General features: G+C 38.1%; 1 protein-coding gene across 1 annotated transcript in view; it reads left to right on the top strand.

Annotated features, from left to right (window-relative positions):
* Positions 1-1185: 1185 nt before the first annotated feature.
* LOC137625623 (zinc finger BED domain-containing protein 5-like) overlaps positions 1186-17242 on the top strand; it is a 22102-nt gene continuing 6045 nt past the window's right edge. Inside the window, exon 1 of the mRNA XM_068356533.1 lies at positions 1186-1285. Coding sequence (XP_068212634.1) covers positions 1186-1285 — 100 coding nt within the window. The remainder of the gene's footprint in view (positions 1286-17242) is intronic.

The following is a 17242-nucleotide window of genomic DNA, read 5'->3' as shown; positions in this document are numbered from 1 at the left end:
TTGCTGCTCCTAAAGGGTCGTACAAAAGACTCGTAGATCAAGACCTTCTGACATTCTCCAAATCCAATCCCTGGAGGTTTGCAGAGCTCATGCCGATTTTAAACGGAAAAATCTACATCTCATAGAAGATGGGGGCTATTCCTTTGGACAAAATCCAGTTTTGGCCAACCTTTGATGCTTTCCTGAACTGTTTCATTAGACTGAAGGATGAACCAACATCAGAAAAAGGAACGGAATCAAAGGAGGTTATGATTCTCGACAATGATAAGGCACAGGCTATCCTATCAAGCAACATAGAAAAGGCGGGGTACTCGGTGTCGAAGGTATCCACACCGGGTAACAAGCACTCCTCCTTTCTAGCTCCTGTTTCAATATCATTCCCCTTTATGGAGAAGGCTTTCAAATATGTCTCTGAGGTAATAAAGACAGATAAACCGTGTCCTACACTCAAGGAGTGCGAGCCTCTGTCACTAGCATTTCCCAGACAGGAGAAGAACTGGAAGGAGGTCCATTTCACCTTTTCAGTAGGAAGACTTAAGGCGGATGTCGCCAGTCAACAATTTAAGGAAAATCTTCCAAAATTATCTGAGTTTCTCTTACAGGACGAACAAGAAACAAAGGAGAGACTTGCAGCCTCCTTCTCTCGACAGAACTACATAGAGTTCTGTTCGGCTGATCAAGATACCCCGGACATGCTTAATGTCTTAGCCAAAATACATATGGCTACTTTTGTAAAAGACCTTTATGCCTTTATAAAGGCTAGAAGAACATGTAGGGAGTTTGTGTTAGCTAACGCAACAGCGAAACACGATACAAGAAAGCTAATATCTTTCAACATCTAGGGTAAAGACCTCTTTCCAGACGAGGTAGTCAAGGAAGTGATTAAGAACACCTCCACGGAGAAAGTAGGACTTCTCCAAAAGTGGGGCATCCTTTCAAAAAGAAAATATTCTAATTTTGTGGGTCCCCAACCTAAAAGGAAGATGGAGAGGTCTGGACAACCATTTCAAGCGGTTCAACAATGATCCGCAGTTGTGGTGACCGAGATGTCACAGACAGATGGTCGAAAAGAGATTCCTACTGATCAGTAAAAGCATAGAAATGCTTCTAGTAGGAGGGAGATTTCTTTAGGATCGCTGGAACTTTCGATCCTTAGGTCCATGGCCTAATCAAGATGGGACTAAGATGAGAGGTGGAGATATCTCTACTACCATTTCCTCTACTCCTCCGATTATCCAAAACCCTCCTGGAAGAGTTTACCTGATAGCTATAGAACATACAAGTGGTAAGGAAACTTTAGTCCACCGAATTCCAGGGAAGGCCGTTGTGTGTTTACAAGAAGAACTCAAGAAAATTCAGTTATTCAGGACTTATCGCCAATCAACAAGTCCAAATAAAACAACGAGTCCTCCTGAACATAAGGACCCCGCTGCAAAAAAAGGGTGCCTGTGGTCTTACCAGATCTAAAAGTCGTCTATCAGCTGCTTCCAGTCAATCACCCTTTCCCCTCCTATCAAGGATTCAGGTTACACAAAGTAACGCACTTCCTAGGAAAGACACCCGTCAGACTAGACAGAGTCCTAGCTGCATTCATAAAATTGGCAGACACAGTCATGCATTATTTAAGCCTAAGAAATGTTTAGGCAACAATGTTCCTGGACAAGAGGCTGGGGTGGGCCGCACCCAAGGTGGCTGGTCCATGAACATCTGAAGAAATGATCCGGTCCCCGGAACATTGTGGATGAAAGATAAATTTCAGATTCCCAAAACGAGAACAGGGAGAAACCCTGTTCCCTCTCCAGTTTGCAATAAAAGCAGGCCCTGTGCTATGAGCACGGCTGCAAGATGCGCTGGGAACCTGGAGAAAACAAGCATCCAACGCTCGAAGAGGCCTAAAAAGACCGATAGCGGTCCTTCCTTAATTGCTTCCGTAACAAAGGACAAAGCCTGAAACTCCCAAGACCATGTTGGTCCAGTCATGAGTAGGGAAACTCTCTCCAAGCAGATCAGATTGTCTACAGCTGATCTGGAACCCCGAAGCGATAACGAGACTCTGCAATCGACGATGCTAAGAAATGTCTACTACAGTTTAAGTGTAGTTAGCCATCCCTTACCTAAAGGGATGGCACCTGTCAGCAGTTCACGTACAACTAATCCGCAATGTGACAGTGGATGCGCTACTCAGGCTCAGGCCGATAGAGTTAGAATGGTCCACGGACGCACACCTATTCTCTCCCAGATGGGAACAAGTCCCCGAACTGCAATCCGACCTCTTCATTTCGAGCGTTGTCAAGGAACTACCTTGATATGTAGCCCCATATGAGGATCCTCTAATTTAAATGATAAACATCATGTCTCTGAAATGGAAGGGATAGACTTAGGATTTCCAGTTCATCCCGTCCAATCACCTGCTGAGAGTCTTCAACATGCTGAGATCCTTCCAGGCGGGATTAACTCTGTTGGCTCCCAGGTAGCTCAAGAACAATCTATCCTCCATTGAGGAAGGAACAGAGGCTGAGGCTGTCCTTTATCCTGAACCTGGGACAACTCCAGAGGGTTCAGAGATTAATCACCTTCGATTTATTACAGAGAACCCAAACCCTTCATTGCATGATTTTCTTGCTCAAGCGGTTAAGAAAAGATTTGGGATCTCAAAAGGCAATATAGAATTCTTGGAGGAATACAATTCTAAGTCAACTAGAAGACAATATGAGTCATCATGGAAAAAGTGGGTTGCTTCCGTAAAAGCAAAAGGACCGAGAGAGATTTCAAAGAACTGCATGTCCTTCTTTATCCATCTTCATAACCAGGGTTTGGCGGCCAACACAATAACTGCGTGCAAGTCAGCCTTGACTAAACCTCTTCTATATGCCTTTCAAGAAGACTAGGCGAATGAGATCTTTAATAAGATCCCAAAGGCATGTGCGAGGCTTAGGCCTGCTGCTCCACCAAAGCCCATCTCTTGGTCTTTGGACAAGATCCTACATTATGTTCGCTTAAGGATCTAACCCAAAAGGTTATTTTTTGTTCGCTATAGCCTCAGGGGCTAGAGTTAGTGAAATAATGACCCTTTCTAGGGATGAGGGCCACATTCAGTTCTCAGAAACCAGAGAACTGAATCTCTTCCCTGATCCATCCTTTCTCGCTAAGAATGAGCTACCCACTAAAATGTGGGGTCCCTGGAGAATCTGCCCTCTGAAGTAAAATGTCTCTCTATGTCCGGTAGAGTGTCTAAAGGTCTATCTTCGTACAACTTCAGACCTCAGGGGAGGACAGCTCTTTAAAGGAGAAACCTCTGGATCAAACTTATCCCTAAAACAACTGAGGGCAAAGCTCACCTGCTTTATTAGTAGAGCGTATCCTGACAGTACTCCTGCAGGTCATGATCCGAGAAAGATTGCTTCATCACTGAACTTCTTTCAGTATATGGACTATGAACGTCTTCATTCATACACTGGATGGAAATCATCCAGAGTGTTTTACAAACACTATGCGAAACAGGTATATGAACTGAAACACTATGTAGTGGCAGCAGGTGGTTTATTAAAACCTGCCTCCTAATTACTGTTATAGACAGTCAATGGTTTGGACTTCAAATGTCCTCGCACATATACTGGGTGAGAATCATCCACAGTGTTCTACAAACACTATGCTAAGCAAGTCCATGATCTGAAGCAGTATGTGGTGACGTCGGGTAGAGTACTTAACCTGCCGTCTAATTCTACGATGAACAGCTAATTGACTGGGACTGTCAATTAAAGGGAAAAGAGGTCTCATCCCTCTTAGGGTGTGACCTCCTTTGATCAAGTGTTACCATGGTGATACTAGCTCTGTTCAAAATCCCAGGTGTGGAATTATATAGATAGCACTAGTGCCTGTGTACGTAGTACACAGTGCCAATGCCGATAAAAGTAACCAGTACAGGAATTATGAAGAGAATTTGTTTTATAATTTCCTTCAATCTGAGAGTGGCACTTATCATTTGTTGCTTTCCAAGAAATAAAGATAATATCTGTACAGGTTACATGTATAGTTCCGTTATCATGCTACATCCGATTTACTTACTAATAAACGTCTATAGAATGTAATTGCGTCCTAACTCGCCTGACAATTGCATGATTGTAGTCCAGAGTATGTACTTTTATATATTTGTATGCTCACAAACAATGGATTTAAGAGACACTATTAAGTATTTGGTAATTTTCACAAACTACGAGACGGTTTGTTGATCTGGTGTATTCTTTTGTTTGTTCATACAATATATGCTTACCTTGAGACCCCCCTTTCTACTGTCTAGAATGACTCTTCCCTATAGGGGGCAGGAAGCACTAACATCGGAGATGATTAGTGATAATGACGGATAATGGTAACGTCATTTGTCTCGATTAATCCAAATGATCATTGAAACGTTATCCCAAGGTTAAGGCACTGATGAAAACCCACAGATACATTAATGCTCAGGACGACATGGCTCGAGCCAAAATATCGGATTTTGAGCGAAGCGAAAAATCTATTTTTGGGTGAGATCGCCATGTCGTCCTGATGGACCCACCCTTCTTTCTTAAGAGAAAAGATCTTCACAGTTCCCTCCCTGACTTACTGTATCTGTAGCACCACGCTCAATGCTACAAGAAATGTCCGCCATCCTGGGAATGCCGCTGGGGTGGTGGTCAATAGTAGTACGGGAACGGGCGTAACGTCCCCCTCGAAGCGTTAACTCTATTTGGGTTGGAGATTGCTGTGACGTGTCAAGAATGAGTCCTCTGATTTTATGCGATATCCTTGAGAAAATTTTAAGGATATTTGCTCCAGGAGTTAGAATTCTGGAACCTGAAGGTTAATTCTCTGGGAATATCACTGTAGTATATAGTATATCCTTTTGAAGCTACCTTAGGAACTTTTATATATATAAAGGATTCCGGAGAAATGATTTCAAGGATTCCAGAGGAATGATTCATAAGAATCGTGATAAATTATTTCATGAATTTCAGAAAAATAATTACAATTATTCCAGTAGAATGATCCGAAGGAAACCAGAGGAATGATTCCAATGATTCCAGAGAAATTATTTTAAGAATTTCAGAGGAATGATTACAAGGACTCCAAAGAAAGGATTTCAGGAGATTTTTTTTTCTTTTTTTTTTGAATAAGAGAAAACGTAATAAAGAAAATTATGAGAGCTTTGCTTTTAATATTTCCCATATGAATTAGTTACGATTTGAGAAAGTGTGAAAGGATGAGAAATATTGGCTAGAAATAATGTTGCCATGAGGGAGCGGTATTAGGGGAAGCTAATGAGATGTCTGACAGTTGTTTGTGTCTACACCCCCCCCCCCCGAAAAAAAACTGTATTTCAAGGCCTCTAAGCTTATAAGAGGATGGTCAAAATTACTTTCTATCAAATTTGCGAAGTGACATTGAGAAGGTAACATTATCATTCTGTAATTGCTCAGCAAATATCGTTTGCAAGCAGCGTTTTCGTCACTTTAATTACAGATAAAAGAAAATGACTTAAATCGTTTTTTCGTATTAGTAAATTTTTAAGTCTTTTTATTGGAAAAAAAATATATTATAAATTCTAAGGAAATCTGAATTCTTGAAAATTTCTTTCTTATTTCGTTTTCTAAATCCTCCCATTGAAAAAGATAACCTTTTCATCATGTTAAGGCATTACCTCTGTTAAAGTATATATATATATATATATATATATATATATATATATATATATATATATATATATATATATGTATATATATATATATATATATATATATATATATATATATATATATATATATATATATATATATATATATATATATATATATATATATATATATATATATATATATATATATATATATATATATATATATATATATATATATATATATTTGCTGAGCTTGTACAGAAAGGAAATGTTATCTTCTCAACTTCACTTCGTAAAATTGATAGAAAATAATTTTGACCACCTCATGAGCTTAGAGGCCTTGAAACATTTTTTTTTTTTTTTTTTTTTTTTGAGGTTACGCGCTTCAATGGAGAGCTGTCAGACATCTCGTTAGCTTCCCCTTAACACCGCTCCCTCATGGCAACATTATTTCTAGCCAATATTTCTCATCCTTTCATACTTTCTCATATCATAACTAATTCATATGGGAAATATTAAATGTAAAGCTCTCATAATTTTCTTTATTACCTATTCCCCTATCAAAAAAAATATAAGTAAAAAAATCCCCTGAAATCCTTTCTCTAGAGTCCTTGTAATCAATCCTCTGAAATTCTTAGAATAATTTCTCTGGAATCATTGGAAACATTCCTCTGTATTCCGTCGGATCATTCTTCTTGATTCATTCGGATCATTCCTCTGGAATACTTGTAATTGTTTTTCTAAAATTCATGGAATAATTTATCTGGACTCCTTTGAATCATTCCTCCGGAATCCTTGAAATCATTCCTCTGAAATCCTTTGAATCATTCTTTTGGAATCCTCAGAATCATTCCTCTGAAATCATTTGAATCATTCCTATGGAATCCTCGGAATCATTCCTCTGAAATCATTTGAATCATTCCTCTGGAATCCTCGGAATCATTCCTATGGAATCCTCGGAATCATTCCTATGGAATCCTCGGAATCATTCCTCTGGAATCCTTTGATACATTTCTATGGAATCTTCGGAATCATTCCTCCTTCTTGGAATCATTCCTTTTGAATACTAGGAATCATTCGAAAAATCATCATGTGCCAATTAATTAGTCAAAATTAAATTTTTCAATTACCATGAATATTTGAAATATTTTAAAGGGACACAGAAAAGTATATATATATATATATATATATATATATATATATATATATATATATATATATATATATATATATATATATATATATATATATATATATATATATATATATATATATATATATATATATATGTGTGTGTGTGTGTGTGTGTGTGTGTGTGTCTTACTTATAATTGTATTCGAACAGTTTAACATGTTTTTTTCAAAAAGGCCCATAAAAGAAACACAGGAAATATGAATAAATCACACTATATTTCGGTCAATAAACATTGACCCTCTTCAGGATGTAAAGTAAAAATGAGGGATACAGTGGAGTAGAATCCCTATTTACAAAGGTCCCGATCAACGATGTATTAGGTTTCTTGAGGGAAAAATTAATCCCTTATGAAGATCACTGCCCCCTCGGTATTGAAAAAACAATTAAGTTAATTAAACTAAGCGTGTCAAAAAACGTTTTCTCTTTCAATGGAAATTTTTACAAACAGAAATTTGGTTGTAGTATGGGCAGCCCGTTATCTCCAATTTTAGCTAACCTCTACATAGAATACTTTGAAACAGAAATTTTAACAACCATTAAACCTACGAACATGGTTTGGCAACGCTATGTTGATGACATTTTCACATATTGGGATGATAGCTGGGGAGATTTCAAAATATTTTTCAATAATCTAAATTCCCTAGTCCCTGGCATAAAATTTAAAACTAAATGGGAAAAAGATGGAAAATTAGCTTTTTTGGACATACTAATTATAAGGGAATCGACGGGGTATAATTTCACTGTGTATAGAAAACATACTTTCTCTGTTTCCTATTTCATTTCTTTAGTTATCACAACATTTCTGTAAAAATTGGAGTAGCTTGCAATCTATTTCTTAGAGGTTTGAGAATCTGTTCCCCAGCGTACCTAAATAAAGAATTTGAAATCATCCGTAAACAACTCGCCAAGCTATTCTACCCGACGTATATCATAGAAAAGGCCATTAACAAAGCCAACACGATATATTATAAAGATCATGATGCTACTAACCAAAGAGATTTTAAAAATAAGATAAAACTCCCATATATAGAAGGTATTAAAAATATAACAAATCATATCAAAACTGAGAACCCCTTTGTTTTTTCATATCCAAAGACCATAGGAAGCGCCCTTATTAATGTTTATCAAAATAAAAGAGATATAGAATCCGGCGTTTACAAAGTACCATGTGGGGATTGTGAAAAAGTGTACGTTGGGCTATCTCAAAGATTATCCGAACACAAAAGATCTGTTAGATATGGATATGAAAACTCGGTGATTCTCATTCACCTTAGGGATTTAGGGCACCAGATTAACTGGAGTGAGTCGTCTTTGCTTTTTAAGAGTACCTGTCCCTACAGAAGGGAAATCCTGGAATCAGCCATCATAAATCAATCAAACACAATGAACCTATCTGGGGGCCAATGGAAAGCTGACACAGTGGACAATACTCTTCTCAACCCTATCATTAAGAAGATAATCCACGGAGAACGACCACCAGACATGCATCAGAGGTCAAGACTTCCTCCAAGCGGCTCAACAATAAGAAGACGCACCTGGATGTAATTCAATTTGGCTAATCCTTCCAGCAATTATAACAACTATAGAACAATTGAACACACCCTTTTGCTTTCATATATAAACCGTCACTCTCCACTGTATCCCTCATTTTTACTTTACATCCTGAAGAGGATCGATGTTTATTGACCGAAATATAGTGTGATTTATTCATATTTCCTGTGTTTCTTTTGTGGGCCTTTTTGAAAAAACATAAATATATATATATATATATATATATATATATATATATATATATATATATATATATATATATATATATATATATATATATATACATATATATATGTATGTGTATATATATATATATATATATATATATATATATATATATATATATATATATATATATATATATATATATATATATATATATATATACACACACATATATATATATATATATATATATATATATATATATATATATATATATATATATATATATATATATATATATATATATATATATAAAAGAGCGGAAAGATATATCTAAGTCCTTTGTATTTCAGTACACTATCAAAGGCTATCTAACACTGATATGATGATGGTATGTAATAAAGTTATTATCCTCATATACTGCTTAATCGTCTATATCATAAAACACTATATAGTAATATCTAATTTCTACAAATGTAGAGGGGAACACCCAAGATAAGAAAAATAATTTAATCACAAAACAAAAAGATATTCTTTGCGAAAAATAATAGTGAAAACAATAGAATAAAAATACCACAAAAGAAATCAATATTTCCATCATCGTCTGGTCACGAGAGCGACAATGTTCCCATTTCCTGAAAGTTATAAGACTAAAACTCATTTAATTATCTCAATGATACTTACTGGCAAGCGCTTTTTTTTTGGGGGGGGGGGTGGAGCGGAATGGGGTAGCAGGGGACTGTGGTATAAGGAGACTGAGTGTGGGTAGAGGCAGGAAGGAGGGAGGGAGCCATGATAATTTTTATTCATATCATATTTCTCTCTCTTTTTTCTTTTATCCCTAACTTCTTGCTTTCTCAGCTTTCCTAGAATTTGCTCGTAGCTTGTAATGGAAGAAAGAAATTATGGCTTCTAAGATCTTTAGGGAAAGATTGATTAATGTTCATGCATACACGAGTAAGTAGAAAACACATAAGCACACTCACCAGTATATATATATATATATATATATATATATATATATATATATATATATATATATATATATATATATATATATATATATATATATATATATATATATATATATATATATGTGTGTGTGTGTGTGTGTGTGTGTGCGTGTGTCCACCATTATACTCAGCCATTGCTAATCCACTGTAGGTGAAAGCCCTCAGACAAGTCCTTCCCTTCACGTCTGTTTATGATCATTTTATGCCATTATATAAACTCAAATTTTCCTGTCTCGTCAATCACTCGTCTTCTCATCCATCCCGTTCTTCGCATGAAATATCTCTCTCTCTCTCTCTCTCTCTCTCTCTCTCTCTCTCTCTCTCTCTCTCTCTCTCTCTCTCTCTCTCTCTCTCTGAATAAATATAGCCAAACGTGTTTCCAAAATTCCATCGAGCTCGAGATGCATATTATGTCCATTCATTGAAGAATGAAGGGTCAAAATTTAGAGCGTTTGTCGAATCCATGAATGGAACGTTAGCTTTTTTTTCAGGATGAATGACAGTGAATTTAATGGATTTCATGTCAGTAATCCTCAGTATTCCATTCACTGATTCCAACTAGAAAGGATTTTCCGACCGTGAAGTCGTTGGCTGTGTCAAATCCTTTTAGATTTTATGCTTTGTTCAATTTGATTTTATTGCCTACACCAAGGAGGTTATAAAATCGACTGGGGGTGGAAGGCAGTAGGAGCGAGTCGACTTCCGGGGTCACCAATGTGACGGTGCCTAGAGAGAGAGGTTATGACTCAAAGGGAGGATGCAATCAACTGAGTTGTATTATTAAAGAACACTCTCCTTTATATAAAAAACCTCAAGGCAACAGGAAAATACATGTTCGAGAAATGACAATGTTACATAGGAGACACATAGACATGTTTGTTCTGGTTCTTTTTAGTGTGAGGGAAGACCTAAGATACAAGCATGATATATACAAAATAATTTATGTACGATCGTGTGAAACACGGCTGGTACATGCTCCCCCCCCCCCTTAAATGACATACTGTACATGTTAAATAGGGCGCCCTGATCTGGAGAGGCGAACTGTAGGTGGGTCATCTGGCAGTAGATAAGCAGGTTTTAGACGATCAATGGAGACCCAGTCTTCTTTGCCATGAATGTTTAGTAGGAATGCTTTCGGACTGCGTCGGATCACAAGGAAATAACCCGTGTAAGGGGGTGTTAACGGTGGCTTGGTAGTATCGTTGCGCAGGAAGACATGCGTTGCAGAAGGCAAGTCTGTTGGTATGTGATGCTTTGGTGGGGGCTTGTAAGTCTGGTGGCATGGAGTAAATTTTCTCACGACGTGACTTATGCGCTGGAGATCGTCGGAGGAGGTTGTAAGAGGAAAAAATTCGGCAGGGACAACCATACACCATTTCAGCTGCCGAGACGTCAAGGGCGTCTTTAGGAGTGGTCCTTAGTCCCAGGAGGACCCAGGGAAGCTGAGTAAACCAGTCGGAATCCTTGCAGCGGGACATCAAAGCTGCTTTGAGGGTGCGATGAAAATGTTCAACCATTCCATTGGCAGTGGGGATGTAGGCCGTTGTCTGATGTAGGGTGATGCCCAGGAGATTCGCTAATGATGTCCACAATTGAGAGGTGAAAGTGGTTTCCCTGTCAGAAGTAATATGCTCAGGGATACCAAATCTTGGAATCCATCCAGAGAGTAAGGCAGATGTGCATGAGGCGGAGGTTACAGTTTCCATGGGAATGGCTTCAGCCCAACAAGTGGAGCCGTCGATGACGGTAAACAGGTAACGATGTCCTTGTGATGTGGTTAGGGGGCCTAAAACTTCGACGTGAATATGTGCGAAGCGACGCTGAGGTTGAGGAAAGGTTCCCATTCCTGAATCCGTATGTCGATGTACTTTGGAAGTTTGGCAAGAACTACAGGCGCGGACACATTCCTTAGCATCCTTAGAAATGCCGTGGTAAATGAACTTTGCCTTCAGCAGCTGTGCAGTAGAACGGCACGAGGGATGTGAATGGCCGTGAATGAAATCAAACACCTGCCGGCTCATGGGAGCAGGAATCCAAGGTTGCGGTCTACCAGTATTGACGTCACAGAGAGGGGTGGTGTTGGAGTCTTCGAGGGGAAAGTCTTCCCAACGGAGGGATGTGCAGGATGTCCTACATGCTTGATACTCTGGATCCTGTCGTTGGGCTTCAGCCAGGGCATTGTAATCCAATCCCAGTTGAACGGCAGCCAACGTGTTTCTTGACAGGGCATCGGCAACGGGATTCATTTTCCCAGGGACGTATTGAAGGGTGCAATTGTATTCAGCCACGTCGGAGAGATGTCGGCGCTGACGGGCGGACCAGGCGTCAGACTGTCGAGTGAAAGCGTGCACCAGAGGCATGTGGTCTCTGCGAATGACGAAGGGCGTACCTTCTAACAAATGACGAAAGTGACAGACAGCCAAGTGCACCGCCAGCAATTCTCGATCGAAGGTAGAATAACCTGATTCTGCCTTGGATAGTTTTCTGCTGAAGAAGGCCAATGGGTGGGGCGAGCCGTTGACCACCTGCTCGAGTACTGCACCCATAGCGACATTGCTGGCATCAGTGGAGAGAAGGAGAGGGGCGTGTGGGATAGGAAAAGTGAGAGCCGCAGCAGTTGATAGGGCCTTCTTTGCATTGCAGAAGGCTGCATCTTGAATTGGACCCCACTTCAGGTCCTTTAGCTTTGTCTCTGCTTCGGCACATCACTGTGTGAGTGTGTATGTCCTACGGCATTCGTTTCAGCTTCAGTTGACGTTGAATAGGCGTCCTCTTCGTCAGGAGTGGAGGCGTTGATGGATGTCTTGAAGTGGCTGTCCATAAGTGCGTCGGCTTTGGTCATCAAGTCCTTTATGGGTAAACTATCGACATCGGGTATGACAGCGCGTACAGGTCCGGTAAACGGCGTATCCAAAGGGCACGAAGTAGGTTCACCTCACAAGGAGATCCGTCTGCGGCAGGTTGAAGGCGAGAGATACTGGTCTTTTCCCTGAGGGCAAGCAAAGCCCTTTGGTCCCCCAATGGTTGTTGCGAGAGCTGAAAAAACTTTGCTACACGAGCATCTGGCGACGGCGAGTACTGCTGCAGAAGGTGTGTTTTGAGGGCGTGTCTCCTCGTTCACAAAGCCAGTCGGATATTTCCGGGTAGGTTTCCTCGGGTATCGCCACGAGAACATAATAAGCTTTGGTGGTTGAGCGAGTCACACCGTTGATGCGAAACTGGACTTCTGCGCGCTGAAACCAAGCAAATGCCTCTCCGCTGGCGAACGGTGAAAGTTTCAATGGGGTGGCCGTAGCGCCAACTGCTGTAGTAGAGTCCGTCCTAGTACCAACGATGGAGAGGCGAGGGAGGTGGGGGTGGAAGGCAGTAGGAGCGAGTCGACTTCCGGGGTCACCAATGTGACGGTGCCGAGAGAGAGAGGTTATGACTCAAAGGCAGGATGCAATCAACTGAGTTGTATTATTAAAGAACACTCTCCTTTACATACAAAACCTCAAGGCAACAGGAAAATACATGTTCAAGAAATGACAATGTTACATAGGCGACACATAGACATGTTTATTCTGATTCTTTTTAGTGTGAGGGAAGAGCACAGATACAAGCATAATATATACAAAATGATTTATGTACGATCGTGTGACACACGGTTGGTAAAAGGTTATAAAATCGACTCTGCTTAATTTTTTTTTTTTCATTTTTTTTCTGTGTCTGTGGACAGGATTACGTAATAACTACCATATGGATTTTTATGAAATTTACACCGAAGATAGACCTTAGATCATAGACGACCTTAATGGGTTGTCTATGATCTAAGGTCTATCTTCGATGATCCAGATCCGGATTCTAAATCAGGATTTGCATTTCTCGTCATTTTGAACATAAATTTGAAACAAAGTAAAGGATTTCTACTAATTCTCCCCACGGATGGATCTTAGGCCGTGGATAGTTCCATTAACGTTTGGAGATGATCCGGTACCGGATCCGGATTCTAGATCTGGATTTGCATTTTTTATAATTTTAGAGATTACTTGAAAACAAAGTGACAAATTGGATTTTCTCCAAAATATAGCAATAGATAGATATTATGCATTGGAAGAAACCATGAAATTTTGCAGGTGATACGGATCAACATCACGATTCTGGATCAACATTACACTTTTCCCCCTCTAATGTAAGGTTAGCATATTAAAAATGTCCTTTTAATTTTGATAGATGCAGGCAATATACATTGGTGGAGGTCTGAAATCTGATTATTATTATTATTATTATTATTATTATTATTATTATTATTATTATTATTATTATTATTATTATTATTATTATTAGCTTAGGATACAATAAGCCCAAGAGCCCCAACCGGGGGAAAATAACCCAGTGATGGAAGGAAATAAGAAAATAAACTATAAGATAAATAACTACAATTAGAATAAAATATTTTAAGAAAAGTAACAACATTAAACAGATCGTTCATATATAAACTATAAAGAGAGACTTAAATTAGCATGTTCAGCATAAAAAACATTGGCTTCGATGTATGTTTTAAAACTTTGAATTTTGAATGATATTTTAAGGAAGATACATAATTAAGAATAAAAACCCTGAAATTATTTATATTTTCAAGATTTCTGAATCCATATAATTTTCCAATACATTTAATAACAGGGGTAAATCACTTAACAAGTTGTTTTGATATATAATTGTGCATATTTAGAGGACTGCGTCAGAGGCAACATAGCAGATGAACAAACAACAAATGGAATTTATTTCACCAAAACTTCCTCAGGATTTACTTGGAACAATCAACAAATAAGAAAAGAAATAGAGGACGTAACGATTGCTGATAAAGATAGGAATAAGGGAGATGGGGTAGAGAGAGATTGAAGCTTACATCAAGAGATAGAACAGGAAAATTTGATAAACGGGGAAATATTAAGGATATCTGTGAAACAGTGTAAAGTACTCAGAGAGAGAGATAAAAGAATATAAAAGAACAATATTGATAAAATGTCAGTGTTTTTTAATAAAAGTAATGTCATTAAGACATGTGGTAGAAAAAGGGGCTGACTGTTTTTTCTTTAATTTTATTTTCTTCTTTTACTGAACATAAATTAGTTCCCGTAAAAAAAAACAAAGCTGTAATCAATTGTTTACGTGTGAAAATTTCTTAAATTATTTTATTAAGCTGAGGACCCCCCCCCCCTCTCTCTCTCTCTCTCTCTCTCTCTCTCTCTCTCTCTCTCTCTCTCCTCTCTCTCTCTCTCTCTCTTTCAACACATTTCTCTATTCTTGCTGCAGATTTGAATATTTGTCGACATGAAAAAAGTCTGCAGCTGGATAAATGGCAAACGGTTGTTTTCCCTACTGACGGGAAAATCTCTCTATATATCACGGCAGTCGGGACAATGGTTATTCTTGCTTGACGTGTCCAAGGTCAATCTCTGTTTGAAGGAACACAAAAAATAAGACTCTGGGAATCTTTAAGAAAATACTTTTCAGTCATTTTGTTTATTTTTATATTCCATATAAATTCTCGTTGGAATAACTTAATTACTAACATTTAAATAATATTGTTGGAATTGTTTACTGGAATGTCTGACACCCATAGATGTAATAGATTTATCAAAGCTAATCAAGCAAAATATACTTTACTGATCAAAGAGAGAGAGAGAGAGAGAGAGAGAGAGAGAGAGAGAGAGAGAGAGAGAGAGAGAGAGAGAGAGAGAGAGAGAGAGAGTCCCTAGCCAGGATAGTCTTTTTCTATCAAATTTCCTATTCACATTACTTAGGTGAATCCATTCTTGAAGAGAAGACGATGGATTAACAAACTAATATAATTTGCGAGCACGGACTGGCATAAAAACACCCATAAATAGACGAACTCAGAAGGACATGTCTAAGATCTTTGTCCTATAGTGGACTGAAAACGGCCGATGATGATGATGAGGATGATAATTATCCTTGACAAAATTAGATATAAAAGAAAATGAATGCTCATAATATAAGTAAATCAGGCAACTTTATAAAGAATAAAGCCAGGCAAATACCACTTAAAACCCGAACTGGATAAATCCCATAAATCAAGCCTGAATTATGACCACCGGCCAGAGTGGCGTTCACTTCCAGATACGGTATAAAGCCTGGGGTTGATGACCCCAATCATACGGATACAATAACGTTTCAGAATATTTCAGGAACTTCGGTAATGACTTCCGTGTATGACTACTCTCCTACTGATAGGAAGAGAAAGTGAAAGATGTTTGTGATACTTAAGAGATATAGAGCATATGATTAACGATTTATCACATTCCAAGGTTTAAAGGTTGCGCGTGAATGGCCGAGGTAAGGGAGAGTGACAATGCCCTAGCAGGATAATGTCCTGGAGACTGACCATATATACACATTTTCAGTAAACATGACTCTTATCCATCAAGCTAGGACGAGGAAGGTCATGCAATGTTTGATGGGGACTCAAGTGGTAAACCTATAGGCTCCACCAAAACACTCATTCTTAACTCATAAGGATGATGAGGTTGCAAACACTACAAAAAACTATCGAGCTTGGGTGGGTCTCGAACCCCATTTCAGAAGGTCGTAAGGCAGGGACGTTTACAATAGGCTACCATGAAATAGTATCACCAAAATCAACGTATCTGAATGAAATAAAGCAAAGTAAAGTATTAGATTTCTTTATGTGTTTCTAAAACCGTAGAAATCACTAAAACTAATTTAACATGTTATACTAGCGTATGCAACCGGCAAAATGATTGCTAAATATCTGGATAAAAATGCACAGACACAGATTCAACCCTTCCCACTCCATCCCCCTTTCCTAAATACAACACGGCAGTTGTGGTTTCCGAGTGTACCTCTCGGGGTACCCACTCTCCATAGTGTAGAGATCAAGTAGTCATACCTTTGGCGATGCCACATAGTGAGATAGGAAAAAAAAATATTTTTTATATATTTAGCCAGACAATTACTTTTCTTTATATAATGGAGAGTTCTATATTGCATAGATTTTAATTATTTAATTCAATAAGATTGAGCTCTTTTCTTTGGATATACCTCACCCGCAATGCCTCAGTCAAGAAGCAATGACTAATAGAATGCAGATTGCAAAGCAGATGACCTGACCATAAACATATAAAGGATACGGAAATGGTTATATAAGATATAACAAGATGATCATTCTGTTACAGCTGAGCATCCAGCGCTGGGGGAATTATTGATCTATTAATGATGGATAAAAGGGGAATTAGATATGGGAGTGCAAAATCAGTTGGTTGTGCGATCCGACGTCTGATTTTACTGTAGCTGTTACGCATTTTATAATGGCTGAATATTGTTTGGCTTTGTGGTAAGAAGGTTCACTCCCATTTATATTGTATATATATATATATATATATATATATATATATATATATATATATATATATATATATATATATATATATATATATATATATATATATATATATATTCAGAATTTAATTCTTATGTATATGAATATTTTAGAGAAATATACTTCTATACTTATCAGTTATTTTTTCTACCTTTCTAGGCAAGTTTTTCTTCCTAGCACATTGACCAAAGGAGATCTAAGTTCAGACCGTATCTAGACCAGTTAATAAAGTATTTAATGAAAATATAAAACGACCAATAAACAAAG

Source organism: Palaemon carinicauda, chromosome 32, assembly GCF_036898095.1.
Source record: "Palaemon carinicauda isolate YSFRI2023 chromosome 32, ASM3689809v2, whole genome shotgun sequence".
NCBI classification, from domain to species: Eukaryota; Metazoa; Arthropoda; class Malacostraca; order Decapoda; family Palaemonidae; genus Palaemon; species Palaemon carinicauda.
This window is presented reverse-complemented; position numbering and strand designations above follow the sequence as displayed.